This window comes from Muntiacus reevesi, chromosome 2, assembly GCF_963930625.1.
Source record: "Muntiacus reevesi chromosome 2, mMunRee1.1, whole genome shotgun sequence".
Classification (NCBI taxonomy): Eukaryota; Metazoa; Chordata; class Mammalia; order Artiodactyla; family Cervidae; genus Muntiacus; species Muntiacus reevesi.
The window spans coordinates 238,302,686-238,319,487 of NC_089250.1; the positions used below are offsets into that span (position 1 = coordinate 238,302,686).

Sequence of the window (16,802 nt, forward strand, 5' to 3'; positions counted from 1 at the left end):
AATCCAGGTCTCCCACATTGCAGGCATATTCTTTACCAGCTGAGCCACAAGGGAACCTGAAAATGTAAATCCATGAACTGGCCCAAGTTGAGACCTTGTGAGAAGCCCTGGAGGACGCTGGTGATGTGGCAGAGAAAATAAGCCAAGGGGTCCATAGGTTTCTCCCTTTGAAGACAGATCCATGATGAAGGTCACCAAGGGGACAAGATGGGCCTCAGTTCCAGGTGAGGGCTTGGGGCTGTTTGGCTCCTGTCCCCATTCTCACTTGATTTACAAACAACCACTGGGGTAAGTCGGTGGGACTCTGAAAACATCTCCCCCGTATCCAGATGGGTAAACTGACACCCAGAGACATCCAGTGACATGGCCAAGGCCACACAGCCAGCAGACCCCAGGGAGCACAGGCCTCCACGAGGCCCAGCTCAAGGGGGATTTCACATCTCTTGAGACTCAGGGAGAGGTGAGCGTGGGGGTCCCCTTTGAGTGGCTCCTGGCCACAGAGAATTTCCTCCTCTTTGAAGGAAGCGGGAGTTCTTCTTTCATAATGTGAATGTCAGAGACTCTGGCCTCACGGATGACTAAGAGTGTCTGGGGCTTGTGGGTGTAACAAGAGCTTAAATACCAGACCTCCCTGTCCTTTGGTGATTGTACACACCTGAGCTGGGACACAGGTCAAAACGATGGCCAGCCTGCAGACCCCTCTCCTGGCTGCCCTCATCCTCCTGGCTATGATACTTCAAGCAACAGAGGCAGGTGAGATTGGGAAGAGGCAGGGCTCTCTGCAGAAGTCAAGGTCAGACACTAGGGTAGCTTCCTCATGTGGTGGAGAGAGTACTGAACTGAGAGCCGAAGACACCAGTCTGTCGGCTGTTGGGCTGGTCCCATTGCTTCTACCAGACCTGAGTCTTTACATCTGTTAAATGAGCAGTGCTGAAAGCTTGGAGTCTAGGATCTGCCTCAGCTGGGTTAGGGGTGGTGGTGGGCATGGCCCAGGGTCCCCCTAGAGAACTCAACAATAGGGTCTTGGGGTGCGGAGAAGGAGGCCCTGAAGGAGGACAGCCTGGGTGGGGAAAGGTGGGAGCAGGGGTAAGGGCTATTCCCTTGGAAGACTGGTCCTGCTCTCTCATTACCCCATTCTTGCTCCAGAACTTCCCCTCAACACTGCTTTTCTGCCCTGTGTTGGGTAGGGGAATGAGGACTGGGCTGGGAGTCAGGAACAATGATTGCTCATTTACTGGGGTTCCTGAGCACTCTTCCCTGCATTAAAGGCCCCAGAGAGTAGGTACTATTATTACCCTCTGGATTTGAGGAGGAAATTAGGTCTCAGAGATGTTATGTGACTCAGGGTAGAGTGACACTCGAACCGGGGCTTGGGTGACTAGATTCTGTCTGAGCCCTTGACCTGATACTCTCCCGGGTCCTGCTGTGTGGTCTGGGCAAATCCACCTCCCTCTCTGGACCCCAGTCTCACCATTTGCTCCAGGAAGGGGATTAAAGTAGATGTGAGCTGAAGAGAAATTCTCCAAAGACCTGGAGAGTTCTTCAAAGAGCACACCTGATTCAGTCCGGCTGGGACGAGGCACTGAGTTTTTCTGATAAGCTCCTAAGTGATGCTGATGAGGGTCCACGGACCTCACCTCGAATAGCAAAGTTCTAAGGCTCCTTCCTGTTCAGTGTCTCTGGGTCCCATCTAGAGCTTCAGCATTGTTCCGTTTGTTTGGTTGAGTTTTGGTGGGTTTTTTATTCTTGGCCACACTAGGCATTGTTTTTGTTTGTTTGTTTCTTTGTTTCTTTGGGGAGTGCTATACCACTAAGAGAACCTTAGTTCCCCAACCAGGGATTGAACCCGTGCCCCCTACAGGGGAAGCACAGAGTCCTAACCCCTGGACCACCATGAAAGTCCCCTTAGGGGATTGCTGATGCTCAGGCAGTCTGACTCCCTCTCCCTTGAGCTGGCTGATGCGGAGTGTAGACTCTGGGTGCTTAGCGGCTTCTTAGAGAGTCAAGAGTGGGGTCTTCGAGGACCCAGAATCCTTTGGACACCAACCTTCCACATGAGAACCGAAAAGCTGAGTCAGATGAGGGCCAAGGGAGACCAGCCTGTGACGCCTCTGAACACCCTTCTCCCCCAGGCCCCTACGGTGCCAACGTGGAAGACAGCATCTGTTGCCGGGACTACATCCGTTACCCTCTGCCCCTGCGTTTGGTGAAATATTACTACTGGACTTCAAATTCCTGCCGGAGGCCTGGCGTGGTGTGAGTAGGGAGCTGGGGTGGCAAAGGCCTTAGAGAGCCTGATGGGTGTTGTCCGGGAGGATCCACGTGCACAAGGGTGGGCTCCACCCGGGGCTGGAGGAATGCAGCTGGGTGCCCAGATGCCAGGGGGAGCCCCTGGCTGGACTAGATGGCTCAGCTGAGGCTTGGGAGTACCAAGGAAAAAAAAACCATGTGATCATTCGACAGATCTTATCAGGCACTTCCTTTGTGCCAGGCAGCACGTGCCTGGTTCTGAGATCGCAGAGGGTGCATTCACGGGCATGGTGAGATAGGTAGTGTAGAGCCAATGTAGAGCGTGGGGTTCAGGGGACAGGAAGTCGGCTGAGTCAGCAGAGATGTTCCCATCAGAAGCATCTTGGATCCCCAGAGCCCTGAGATTTAGTTATTTGAGGCAGTCCATTCTTACTTTTTTTCTTTTTGTTTACTGGGGTATAGCCCATTAACAAATAATGTTGTGATGATTTCAGATGAACAGCAAGGGGGCCTATAAAGGGATATATATACACATACATCCATTCTCCTCCAAACTCCCCTCCCATCCAGGCTGCCACGTAACACTGGGCAGAGTTCCATGTGCTGTGTATAATAGGCCATTGTTGCCTATCCACTTTAAATATGGCAGTGTGTACATGTCCATCCCAAACTCTCTAACTGTGCCCTCCCCTCCATCCTTTCGCCCACTCAGGAACCATAAGTTTGTTGTCTAAGTCTGTGAGTCTCTGTTTTGTAAGTAAGTTCATTTGTATCATTTCTTTTTAGATTCCACACATAAGGGAGGTCCTATGATATTTCTCCTTCTCTCTCTGACTTACTTCACTCAGGGTGAGAGTCTCTAGGTCCATCCATGTTGCTGCAAATGCCATTATTTCATTCCTTTTCAATGAGGCAACCCATGCTTACCAGGAGAATATTAAGAGCTGACACTTAAGTGCTTGCTCTGGGCCAGGCACTCTTCTGAGCATGACTATTTCATTCTCATAGTGATCCTACAAGGCGGTGCTATTATTTCTATTTCAAACATGGAGAAACAGGCTCATGATGGGGTGAGGAGAAATGACTTGCTCAAGGTTGCCCAGGCTGGAACCAGGATTCTTGGGTCCTTGTTCTCCTTTGCTGCTTCCTCTCAGCTTCTTTGATTCCTTTTCCTTGGCCTGGAGTCTGCTGGGGGTGGGGTATTTGAACCTGGGGACTCACGACCCCCTTTGGGTCTCTGTCATCTTCTCATCTTCATCCTTCTCCTTCATCGTCCACTCCTCAAAGGGGTAAAATGCAAGAAGACTGAAGCGGGAAGCCCTGCCAGGGTTCTGGTTGCTTCAATACTGAGCCTCAGTTTCCCCATCAGAATAGTGGGAATGATCACCTACAAATGGTCATTTATTTTTATTTTTAAGACGTGTAGAGAGTGCTTGTTAAGTGCCAGGCACAGTTATAAACACTTTATAAATATTAACTCATTTAGTCCTTCAAACAATTCAATGTAGTGGGTACTGTTAAATCTCCTTTTCACAGGTGAATAAATGGACACAGTGAGTGATGGGGCCCTTTTGAGCATCACAGGGCATGATAATAGTAAATGGGAGGTGTAATACTCAATTTCTGGCATATAATAGATGCTCAGTGAGAGGCGGTTGCTGTTGTTTAGTCACTCAGTTTCTTAGTTGCTCTCTTGCGACCCCATGGACTATCGCCCACCAGGCTCTGTCCATGGGATTTCCCAGGCAAGAACACTGGAGTGGGTTGCCATTTCCTTTTCCAGGGGTTCTTCCCGACCCAGGGATCGAACCTGAGTCTCCTGCCTTGACACATGGATTCTTTACCACTGAGCCACCAGGGACACATGTGATTATTGGATCTTGAGCCGGAAGGGACTCTAGAAGGAATGTGGTTCAATGAATGGGAAGATCAAAACTCAGAGGGGCCGAACCTTGTCTGGTGCCACAGAGCAGCCAGGGCAGGCTGTCCACGGCCAAGATCAATCCTGCTTTGCTGCCTTCTTTGTTCTTTCTGTTCACTGGTCCTCTGTGTGTATGTGGGCACACACATGTGCAGATCAGGGGTGTTTGTTGCAGCTCTGGCAAAAGTGGAAGCCCGAGCCCACAACTGCCACGTGATCTGGGGCTATTGCTCCCCTCTCCTCTCTGGGCTCAGGTCTCTTGGGAGTGGACCTGCCCCAGAGCATCCAGCTTACAGCAAGCACGATGAGTCAGGTCTTACCAGTTCTGGCACTTGGGCAAGCTTCTTTACCTCGTTGGGCCTCACTTTCCTCACTGTGAAGCAGATAGAACACTGGAGGCACATAGGGTCATTGAGGGATTTATGAAGAAAGTCAGTGTTAAAAGTTCAGGCCAACATATATCAAGCGAACCTTAAAAAGGCATTTCAATATACATTAGGTGCAGCCAAATACTGTTTGGTTCCACTTCTATGGTACCTAAGAATAGTCAAATTCATAGTCAGAAAGTATATTGGTAGATACCAGGGGCCAGAGAGTAGGGAGGATGGGTGGGGAGTTAGTATTCAATAGGGACAGAGTTTCAGAAAGTTTTAGGAAGTTTTAGGAAGGTGAAAAATTCGGGAGATGGATGATGGTAAGAGTGGCACAATAATGTGAATGTGCTTAGCGCCACTGAACTGCCCAGTTAAATATGGTTAAAATAGTATGTTTTATATTATGTGACTTTTATTAATTCAGTTCAGTTCAGTCAGTCATGTCCGACTCTTTGCGACCCCATGAGCTGCAGCACACCAGGCCTCCCTGTCCATCACCAACTCACGGAGTCTACTCAAACTCGTGTCCATTGAGTCCGTGATGCCATCCAACCATCTCATCCTCTGTCGTCCCCTTCTCCTCCTGCCCTCAATCTTTCCCAGCATCAGGGTCTTTTCAAATGAGTCAGCTCTTTGCATCAGGTGGCCAAAGTATTGGGAGTTTCAGCTTCAACATCAGTCCTTCCAATGACCACCCAAGACTGATCTCCTTTAGGATGAACTGGTTGGATCTCCCTGCAGTCCAAGGGACTCTCAAGAGTCTTCTCCAACACCATAGTTCAAAAGCATCAATTCTTTAGCACTCAGCCCTCTTTATAGTCCAACTCTCACATCCATATACGACTACTGGAAAAACCGTAGCCTTGACTAGATGAAACTTTGTTGACAAAGTAATGTCTCTGTTTTTTAATATGCTATCTAGGTTGGTCATAACTTTCCTTCCAAGGAGTAAGTGTCTTTTAATTTCATGGCTGCAATCACCATCTGCAGTGATTTTTGAGCCCCCAAAAATAAAGTCAGCCACTGTTTCCCCATCTATTTGCCATGAAGTGATGGGACCGGATGCCATGATCTTAGTTTTCTAAATGTTGAGCTTTAAGCCAACTTTTTCACTCTCCTCTTTCACTTTCATCCAGAGGCTCTTTAGTTCTTCTTCACTTTCTGCCATAAGGATGGTGTCGTTTGCATATCTGAGGTTATTGATTTTTCTCCCAGCAATCTTGATTCCAGCTTGTGCTTCTTCCAGCCCAGTGTTTCTCATGATGTACTCTGCATATAAGTTAAATAAGCAGGGTGACAATATACAGCCTTGACGTACTCCTTTTCCTATTTGGAACCAGTCTGTTGTTCCGTGTCCAGTTCTAACTGATGCTTCCTGACCTGCATACAGGTTTCTCAAGAGGCAGGTCAGGTGGTCTAGTATTCCCATCTCTTTCAGAATTTTCCATAGTTTATTATGATCCACACAGTCAAAGGCTTTGGCATAGTCAATAAAGCAGAAATAAATGTTTTTCTGGAACTCTCTTGCTTTTTCGATGATCCAGCAGATGTTGGCAGTTTGATCTCTGGTTCCTCTGCCTTTTAAAAAAAAAGTTAAAAAAAGACCTTCGGGCCAGATCCTAGCACAATTATATAGCACCTGCTGTCTGCCATGCACTGTCCTGAGCACTCCAGTTTATATATTAATTAATCAAATCATCATCAGATTCCTAGGAAGTTGGACCATAATTATCATGCCCATTTTACAGATGTGAAAACAGAAGCTCAGAGAAGTTAAGGGACTCACTAACAAGTGGCAGAGCTAGAAATTTAATCCAGATAAGCTGGTTCCAAAGTTCATGCTCTTTGTCACTACCCACTACTCTCTCCCAAGATAGTGTCAGCCGTGATTATGAGCCTCTTGGGCATTTTATTTCCTCGCCTGTCCTGGCACTTGGGGCTGGGGCTGAAGGTATGGGAGGTCCTTGATGTTTATTTCCCAATGTCCTTCTTAAGACATGTGAGTCACCTGCATTTATGCGTCACCTGCTGTATGCAAACGGTCTGCAGTGGACCATGGCATTCTTGCTGCATGCTAATGAGGCTTCCTTCTCCCCCTGGTGTTTCTGCTTTCCAGCTTGCTGACCATGAAGGACCGAGAGATCTGTGCTGACCCCAAACAGCACTGGGTGAAGAAGATTCTCCAGAAGCTGAGCCAGTGAGGCAGGCCCTGCTCTGATGACCGTGGCCTTGGTTCCTCCAGGATGGCTCACGGATCCCTACCTCCTCCTGTTACAGCGGCTTCCTGACATGAGCCTGTGCCAACAACTCTCTCAGTGCTGAGAGATCTTAATCCCTGCAGCTGTTACCCTCAGTCAAGCCTCCAGCTGTGACTCTCATCCCCCCTCTTACCTTCCAACCTGCCCTCTGCCCCACCAAAGCCAGAGGATCCATCACCCTGGTCGGTCACGCCTCTGCTCCAAACCCTTCCATGGCTCCCCATTGCCCTTAGCTGAGGTCAGATCTCCTGAGCCTGGCACCTCGGTCTCCAGTCCTGCCTCGTTTCCCTTCGTGAATGTTGGACTCCAGCTCCCTGTTCTCCCAACCCATGTCATACTTTTCCACTTCTGGCTCTTTTCCTGGGCTCCTCCTGACACCCAGAATGTCTTTCCATTTTCTGCACACATCCAACCCCATCCTCCAAGGCATCACTCGACCTAAGCAGCAAGTAACTGAGATTCAGCTTTTTAAATTTCCACGGGCCCTCTGCCTCCCTTTAACAACACTGATCACCATCTGCCTAGAATTCTCAGGACTTGGGAGCTTGTCCTCCAGTCTCACCAGCTAGACCAATATGCACACCTGAGTTACTTTGGTCTCCTGGCCTCCAGCAGAGAGCACAGGGGCTGGTTCAGAATCAGGGCTCAGTAAGAGGCTGCAGACTGAGTCAATAAAAGTAGTTTCGCTCTATTACCTCCCAAAGGCTCTCATGCATCAGTACAGAGACTTAAGGTCATCTAGAGAAGGGCTGGTGGGGTCCATTAGGAAGCCTCAAATTTGCCCAGATTCACCTTTCCTCCCCATTTTACCTGCATGTTAGAAGTCTTTAACCTTCTTGCTTCCCTTGGGTTTTTACTGCCCTTCCAACCTCCAACATCCAGGCCTGACCTCTTCAGAGGGACTCTTCAGAGTCCCTCATTTTTTCTTCCTCCTTTCCCAAATAGCTAATAAATAAATTGATGCCACAGTGTGAATGACTACACTTGGCTTGGTATTATAAGCTCTAGTTATATTTGTATAAGTAAAGAGGGCAAATGCTTAAAAGGCCAAATAAATGACGGGAAGACCTTTAGGAAATGTGTGGGAGGGGAATAAGGCAATGATTTCCTGACCCCTGGAGTGAATGTGTGGGGTATAGTTAAGGGAAAGAGCCTTGAATGGAGGTTGTTCTCAGGTGGCTGTGGCCAGGCTAATGACTGGGATTTGGAACTTATCTGCAACTCTTTGGGTACAACAGGTTCCACAGATATTTGTGCTGTTTCCTTTCTGAGGGAGCCTGATGCAGCATGGCAGGGTGGTTGTCACTTGTGACCCTGAGGAGGACATTTAAGCTCTCTGAGCCTCACCTGAGAATGGGAATACCCATCCTAAGGGATTTGCTGTTAGGCTCAGGTTGAAGCCCCAGAGAATGTGGCTTTGCCAAGCATAAAAATCAATGCCTTTCAGGGCTTCTGTCCCCTCCTAGAGCCCAAGGGCATTTGTCCACTATAGGTACAAGAAGTGTTAACCTGTCCGTTGCCCATGTACTTGGCCTTCAAGTGTTCTGGGATCTCCCTCTGCTCCTATCCTGCCCTTGCCCCTGCCCCTCAGGCCTTCTGGAAAATAAATCCTCTGCAATAGTATCTGCTTTGTTCCTTGGCATGTGCTGTTCCTGTGAGGTGGGGCAGGAGACCCATGGCCCCCTCCCTCCCGGTGGTGAAGCCCCTGACATTGATACATGAGCTGGCTTGCCCAAGGTCACCCTGTGAGAGGGTGGGGAGTCTCAACCAGACCTCAGGACCTGGGAAGTAGCTGAGCAGGTGCCAGCAGGGACCCCCAGACATGTGTCCACCCCGGGACCACTTGACAGGAGGAGCTGATGAAATCATTCATTCAGTCCTCAAGTCCAGATCTTTGAGAAGCATATTCATTCTCTCATTCAATAACCTTCCCCCTTCAAGGGAGAACACAGAGACAGAGGAGAGTGTATTAGTCAGGAAATGCTACTTGCAACAACAACCCCACAAATCTCAGTGGCTCAACTCCATACAAGGTTTTGTCTTCTCACATGAAGTCTGACTGGGCATTCCTGGTCTGTGGTGACCTTCTGTCCATGTGGTCATTCAAAGACCCAGGTTGCTTCCTTCTCATGGCTCCAACCTCCTCCAGGACCAGGACTCCTATCCATCATCCAGAAGATGGGGAAAGAGAATGGAAGCTTGTGGGAGGACTTCATGAGCTGGGCCAGAAACAGGGACTTATCACTTCTGCCCACGTGCCATTGGCAGAACTCAGTCACATGACCGCCCTGACAGCAAAGGATGCTGGGAAGTACAGCCAAGCTGTGTGTCCAGGAAGAAGAGGGAGTGGGTTTGGGGAGTGCCTAGTTCATCTGGTGCCGAACTTCCCTGGGCCCCCAAATGGGTCTGCTTCCCAGGAGGAGTTCCTGGGCACAGCTTGCTCTGCCGAAAACAACCAGAAAAAAGACTTCTCTGCTCTTGCTGCATCTTCATTATTTCCTCAGTGTACATTCTGTTCCATGGACTTCTTGGCACAAGTGGGCTTTGCTCCCTTTTGGATCTGGCTCTCACAGTGAGATTTCCAGGGTTGAGGCTCCAGACACCCAGAACACTGACCGAGAGGCATGGAGAAGCATCATGAAGGACGTAGGTCACAGGTTCAGACTAACATAGGAACTCTCCCCAGCGTGTCTGGAACAAGTTATTTGGTCCCTCTGAGCCTCAGTTTCTGCCTCTGTGAATAGTGGGCAATAAAAGCACATGGTACGTGTATTTATGAGAATCTGATGGCATAAAAAGGTACAGACAGCCCAATAACAAAATGGGCAAAGACTTGGATGGACAGTTCTCCAAAGAAGATATTCAGCTGGTTAATAAGCACATTCTTAGTGGGGGCAATATTTGCCACTCCAAAGTGTGTCTCCTTGACATGAGGATTAATTCAGGCTGATTATTTTTTTAACACTAAAAACATTTTTATTCTACTACCTGGGGATTAATAAAAATATTTTCAGTTTTGTGCATATTCATAAAGAGTAACCACTTTAAAAGACTCCTTGTCTAACATGTAGGAGTAGAAGAAATGGAGTAGCCCTCATAGTCAACAAAAGAGTCCAAAATGCGGTACTTGGGTGCAATCTCCAAAACAACAGAATGATCTCTATTCATTTCCAAGGCAAACCACTCAATATCACAGTAATCCAAGTCTGTGCCCCAACCACTAATGCCAAAGAAGCTGAAGTTGAACAGTTCAATGATGACCTACAAGATCTTCTAGAACTAACACCAAAAAAATTAAAAGGATGTCCTTTTCATCATAGGGTACTGGAATGCAAAAATAGGAAGTCAAGAGATACCTGAAGTAACTGGCAAGTTTGGCCTTGGAGTAAAAAATGGAGCAGGGCAAAGGCTAACAGAGTTTTGTCAAGAGAACACACCGGTCATAGCAAACACCCTCTTCCAACACAAGAGACGACTCTAAACTTGGACATCACCAGAGGGTCAATACCAAAATCATATTGATTTTTATTCTTTGTAGCCAAAGATGGAGAAGGTCTATACAGGCAGCAAAAACAAGACCAGGAACTGATTGTGGCTCAGATCATGAACTCCTTATTGCCAAATTCAGACTTAAGTTGACGAAAGTAAGAAAAGCCACTAGACCACTCAGGTATGATCTAAATCAAATCCCTTACGATTATACAGTGGAAGTGACAAATAGATTCCAGGGATTAGATCTGATAGACAGAGTACTTGAAGAACTATGGATGGAGGTTTGCAAATTGTACAATGAGGCAGTGATCAAAACTATCCCCAAGAAAAAGAAATGTAAAAAGGTAAAATGGTTGTCTGAGGAGGCCTTAAAAATAGCTGAAAAAAGAAGAGAAGAAAAGGCAAAGGAGAAAAGGACAGATATATCCATCTGAATGCAGAGTCTGTCACTGTTTCCACTTAACTGTGTGGATCACAACAAACTGAAAAATTCTTAAAGAGATGGGAATACCAGACCACCTGACCTGCCTCCTGAGAAATCTGTATGCAGGTCAAGAAGCAACAGTTAGAACCAGACATAGAATAATGGACTGGTTCCAAATTGGGAAAGGAGTATGCCAAGGCTGTATATTGTCACCTTGTTTATTTAACTTATATGCCGAGTCCATCATGCAAAATGCTGGGCTGGATAAAGCACAAGCTGGAATCAAGATTGCCGGAAAAAATATCAATAAACTCAGGTATGTAGATGAACCACCTTTATGGCAGAAAACGAAGAGAAACTAAAGAGCCTCTTGATGAAAGTGAAACAGGAGAGTGAAAAAGCTGACTTAAAATTCAACATTCAAAAAGTGAAGATCATGGCATCCAGCCCCATCAATTCATGGCAAATACATGGGGTAACAATGGAAACAGTGGCAAACTTTATTTTCTTGGGCTCCAAAATCATTGCAGATGGTGGCTGCCGCCATGAAATTAAAAGATGCTTGCTCCTTGGAAGAAAAACTATAACAAACCTAGATAGGATATTAAAAAAGCAGAGACATTACATTGCCAATACAGGTCTGTCTAGTCAAAGCTATGGTTTTTCCAGTAGTCATGTATGGATGTGAGAGTTGGACCATAACAAAGGCTGAGCGCCAAAGAATTGATGCTTTTGAACTGTGGTGTTGGAGAAGACTCTTGAGAGTCCCTTGGACTGCAAGGAGATCAAATCATTCAATCCTAAAGGAAATTAGTCCTGAATATTCACTGGAAGGACTGATGCTGAAACTGGTCCAATACTTTGGCCATCTGATGCGAAAAATTAACTCATTAGAAAAGACCTGGATGCTGGTAAAGATTGAAGGCAGGAAGAGAAGGGACTGGCAGAGTTTGAGATGGTTGGATGGCATCACCAACTCGATGGACATGAGGATAAGCAAGCTCCAGGAGTTGGTGATGGACAAGGAAGCCTGGTGTGCTGCGGTCCAAGAGTCGAACATGCCTGAGTGACTGAACTGAACTAGTATGCAAATCTACATAAATAAAGAACTGCTTCTATCTTTCTTATTAACATTCATTTAAATATTATACATCATTAATATATTTTACTTATAGCAATTTTAATATATCCTTTGGCCTTTAACAGATATTTTTTTTCAAAGAATTCTAGAGCATTACATTTCATGGTCTCATAACATAACCTCATTGGAAAATATAATTCATTCTTTATATCCTATAGGCTGATTTATTTACTTTATTTTTGGCTGCTCTGGGTCTTTGTTGCTTTGTATTTGCTTTGTCTAGTTGTGGCGAGCTGTGTCTACTTTCCAGTTGCGGTGCGTGGCTTCTCATCGAGGTGGCTTTTCTTGTGAAGCACGGGCTCTAGTTTGCCAGGGCTTCAGTAGTTGCAGTACATAGCTTAGAACTCTCAGGCTTCAGTAGTTGCAAGATGCAGGCTCAGTAGTTGTGATGCACTGGCTTAGTTGCTCTGTAGCACGTGGAATCTTCTTGGACCAGGGATCGAATCTGTGTCTCCTGCATTGGCAGGTGAATTTCCATCTACTGAGCTACCAGGGAAATCTTAGGCTGATTATTTTTAAGAAACAGAAGACCTGGGAAATTTTTTGTTTACTGCCCCCTTGACTGCCTGAAAGAATTTAAAGAAAGAACCCGTGACAGGAATAGAACTATCACTAAAGGTATCTGCAAAGAATATCGAGCTAAGCATGGTCGGGGAAACTGTGAAAGGTCTAGAAATCAACATCCAGTCTGTGTCCCGTTGTTTCTGCATGATGCAGCAAGCGTTTATTTACCAAATATTTGAGCTTTTTTTTCCCCTCCCTGTGAATTGTCTTCCTCCTCTTTGAAGTCTCAAATTGCTACCCCCAATATTCTCTTGTCATTAGCTGAAGATGGTATTTAACATGAGGGCCCCAGCTCTCATGGGGCTTCCCTGGTGGCTCAGAGGGTAAAGCATCTGCCTGCAAGGAGGGAGATCTTGATTTGATCCCTGGGTTGGGAAGATCCCCTCGACAAGGAAATGGCAACCCACTCCAGTACTCTTGCCTGGAGAATCCCGTGGACGGAGGAGTCTGGTAGGCTACAGGCCTCGGGGTCACAAAGAGTCTGACACGACTGAGTGATTTCACTTTTACTTTCAGCTCTCTTGGCAAGTTACTCAGTTTTCCATGGTCTCCCCTGTGAATATAATGTTATTAAACTCTTGTTTGATTTTCTCCTGTTAATCTGTCTCATGTCAATTTAATTCTTAGACCAGCCAGAAGAACCTAGACGTGTAGAGGAAATTTTTCTTCCTCTTCAGCAACAGGAAAAGATGCTTAACATCACTAACCATTTAGGGAAATGCAAATCAAAACCACAATGAGATACCACTTCAGATTCAATAACATGGCTATTATGAAAAACAAGGTTGGTAAGGGTATAGGGAAAACGGAAACTTTATGCATTGGTTATGGGAATGTAAAGTGGTACAGTCACTGTAGAAAACAGTATGACTGTTTCTCAAAAAAAATTAAACATAGAACTACCATATGATCCAGAAATCCCACTTCTGGGCATCCACACATAAAAATTTAAAGCAGGGACAGGAATAGATATTTGTACACCCATTATTCACTTCAGCATTTTCTGAAATAGCCAGAAGGTGGAAACAACCCAAGCACCCATCGATGATGAATGCATAAGCAAAATGTTGTCTAACCATACAGTGGAATATGATTCAGCCTTAAAAGGAAGGGAATTTTGACACCTGCTACAACGTGGATGAACTTTGAAAACGATAGAAGGCAGTCACAAAAAGAGAAGTACCGTATAATTCCTCGAGGAGTCACACTCCTAGACACAGAAAGCAGATTGGTGGTTGCCAGGAGCAGGGAGCAGGAGGAAATGGGAGTTATTGTTCACTGGGTCCAAACTTGCAGTTTTGCAAGATGAGAAAATCCCGGAGATGGATTGTGCTGATGATGGGTACACAGCAATGTGAATGTACTTCATGCCACTGAACTGAACACTTAGAAATGGTTAAAATGTTAATTTTTAAAATGATGTATGTGGTTGTTCGCTAAGTCCCATCCAATTTTTTGCGACCCCATGGACTACAGCACACCAGGCTTCCCCGTCCTTCATCATCTCCTGGAGTTTGCTCAGATTCATGTCTATTGAGTCAGTAAAGCCTTCCAACCATCTCATCTCATCCCCTTCTCCTCCTGCCCTCAGTCTTTCCCAGCATCAGGGTCTTTTCCAATGAGTTGGCTCTTTGCATCAGGTGGCCAAAGTATTGGAGCTTCAGCATGAGTCCTTCCAGTGACTATTCAGGGTTAATTTCCTTTAGAACTGACTGGTTTGATATCCTTGCAGTCCAAGGGACTCTCAAGAGTCTTCTCTAGAAACACAATTCAAAAGTATCAATTCTTCAGCGCTCAGCCTTCTTTATGGTTCAACTCTCACATCTGTATATGACTACTGAAAAAACCATAGCTTTGACTAGATGAACCTTTGTTGGCAAAGTGATGTTTATTTTACCACAATAAAAAGAGGAGGTGGCCAGGCACGTGCACAGATAGAGGGAAATCTCTGGAGCATGTGTGTTGCCCTCTTTAGAGGTCAGAAAAGGTGAGATGGGTAGGGCTGGCTAGGGCAGGGAGTGCGACCCCAGGGGGACCTGGAGAGACATCTCACTGGCCACCACATTCCTCCTACCAACCTGGGGCCCCACAGGCGTGCCCTGGGCTCCCCACCCCATTCCCCACTTGTTTCAGTCCTGCTTCCGATGCTGGGAGAAACCCCCAGGTTCCACAACAGTGAGGCAGCCTCCCTGCTCTTTGGGGCACCCACACAGGGTCCCAGTCACTAGTAGGTCTGCAGAATATAGTGGGAATACCTCTCTCCCTACCATCCCACTGACCCTGCAAAAACCCTCTTTCCTATCACCCAGTGCTGCTCTGGTGATTCCTCAGCTCAGAATCCCAGCTTCCTTTTTTCCCTGAATAGCATCTTCTTTTCTCACTCCAGCTTCAAAGTGTCTAACAGCAGACTTCCTGCCCGTTGCTTCCTCAAAGACAACACACAGTGAGAAAAACAGCGTGCGAGACAATGGTCTTGACTCTTCCAGGAATTCAATCATGAAAAATGTAAAAGAAGTCTAATGCAGGATTAATAGAAACAACCGTAAGCCATGCATGAACCTAAATTGGACCATGGCTCAATAGTCAATAGATAGATAGGAAGGACGAAGGCGGGAAGACAGGAGAAGAAACTTAAAATACATTTCGGGACAATTGGAGAAATTTGAATATTAACTAAATGTCATAAGAAGTATAGGAATCATTAGTTTTGCTAAGTGTGATAATAGTATCCTATTCATGGAAGGCAATGTCTTTATACTGTGGAGGTACATGCTGAAGAATTCAGGGGCAAAGTATCAGGCAAGCATTCTGAGATGGTTTGGCAAAAAGAAGAAAGATGAATCAAATAAGGAAAAATGCAGGAAGGCTCTTTGTTTCATCCCTTTGTTATTGTTTACTAATTTTTCAAAACAATAATGTAAAGAAACAAGCAAAAATTCTGCCTTCTTTCTGGCTGAAATATCATCTCTCATTCCTACCTTCGTTGATTTCTAGACAAGAACAAAGGCTTCTCTCCCTCCCTAAGACCTGCAGCCTTCGAATCTCTGATAGGGCTTGCATCTTCTTTTTACTACTAAACTGGGGCTCCTTAGGGCAAAAACTTTAACTTATTTCCCTACCTCCCCTCCTGCGCCACCTCTCCATCCCTGTCCTCCATAGTGCCAGGCACACATCAGGGTTGAATAACAAACACCAATGGTTCCTGTCTGTCAGGCACCATGAAAGTCCTTAGTCTTGTCAACTCCCCAGGGAGTGAGTGATTCGGTGAGGGGGCTATTATCATCCCATTTTACAGATGGGAAAGCTGAGGCTCAGAGAGATTAAGTCACTTGCCCAAGGTGATAACCTTCGTAAGTGGTTGAGTCATGTTTGTCTCAGGTCCCACCAATCTAAAAGCCTGGCTACTGTGTCTGAATTGAGTCTAAGCTCAGTTCTTAACACCCCGATGAGACAGGTGAGGTGACCATTCCCATTTTGTGGGAGCAAAAACTGGGCGAGAAGAGGACAGGGGACATTCCCAAGGGCTAGACAAAGAAAAGCAGTGCTATCTCTCTGTGTTTTGGTACCTGTTCCATGCCAGACTCTGAACCAGTACCTTAAGGGCACAAACTCAATTCCCTCCACATTCCTCACAGTGGGGGTGGAGGGGAAGGTGTAATCTGGAGTCAGGACCTCAGACTCCAGACTCATCTGGCTGGGGCACATCCAGGCTTCCCATTTCTGGGATGGTGATACTCAGAAAATTCCTTAACTTTGGCATGCCTCAATTTCCCCCTCCATAAAATGGACTATGATAATGGCATCTGGCTTACACCTGGGTTTGGTGTCATAATTTGCTGAATTAGTCATACAAAGCACTTGAAACACTGCCTGTCTCAGAGTAAGTGTGAAATCAGAGAGGCAGGGTAGCCGTCTGAGATAACATGGAGATCGTGCTAGAACCAGGATCATCTGATCTCAAAGCCCTTGCTTTCTAAACCCTTCTTTGAGGCGTGGTCTGGGGCCAGGAGAGCAAGGGTCTCTACTCCCAAATATTTGGCACAACCTGGTTCTTGTACTTTAGGAAATGTGGAGTTTCCCAGGACTTGCCTCTCCCCTCACACCTCTCCCCTTCCCCTCTTCCTTCACACCTCTCCCCTTCCCCTCTTCCTTCACACCTCTCCCCTTCCCCTCTTCCCTATTTCTTTCCCCCTCCTCCTCTTCCTGGGTTTTTCCAGTGGCTAAGTGGTAAAGCATCCACCTGCCAATGCAGGAGACATGGGTTCAGTCCCTGGGTCGGGAAGATCCCCTGGAGGAGGAAATGGCAACCCAGTCCAGAATTCTGGCCTGGGAAATCCCATGGGCAGATGAGCCTGGCAGGCTAGTCCATAGGGTCGCA

At 46.5% G+C, this 16,802-nt stretch overlaps 1 protein-coding gene across 1 annotated transcript; it reads left to right on the forward strand.

Annotated features, from left to right (window-relative positions):
* Window positions 1-667: 667 nt before the first annotated feature.
* Window positions 668-6,990, forward strand: CCL22 (C-C motif chemokine ligand 22). The gene is made up of 3 exons (XM_065920504.1): window positions 668-753; window positions 2,133-2,256; window positions 6,662-6,990. The coding sequence occupies exons 1-3, from the start codon at window positions 681-683 to the stop codon at window positions 6,744-6,746; spliced, it is 282 nt and encodes a 93-aa protein (XP_065776576.1). The 5' UTR covers window positions 668-680; the 3' UTR covers window positions 6,747-6,990.
* The last annotated feature ends 9,812 nt before the right edge of the window (window positions 6,991-16,802 follow it).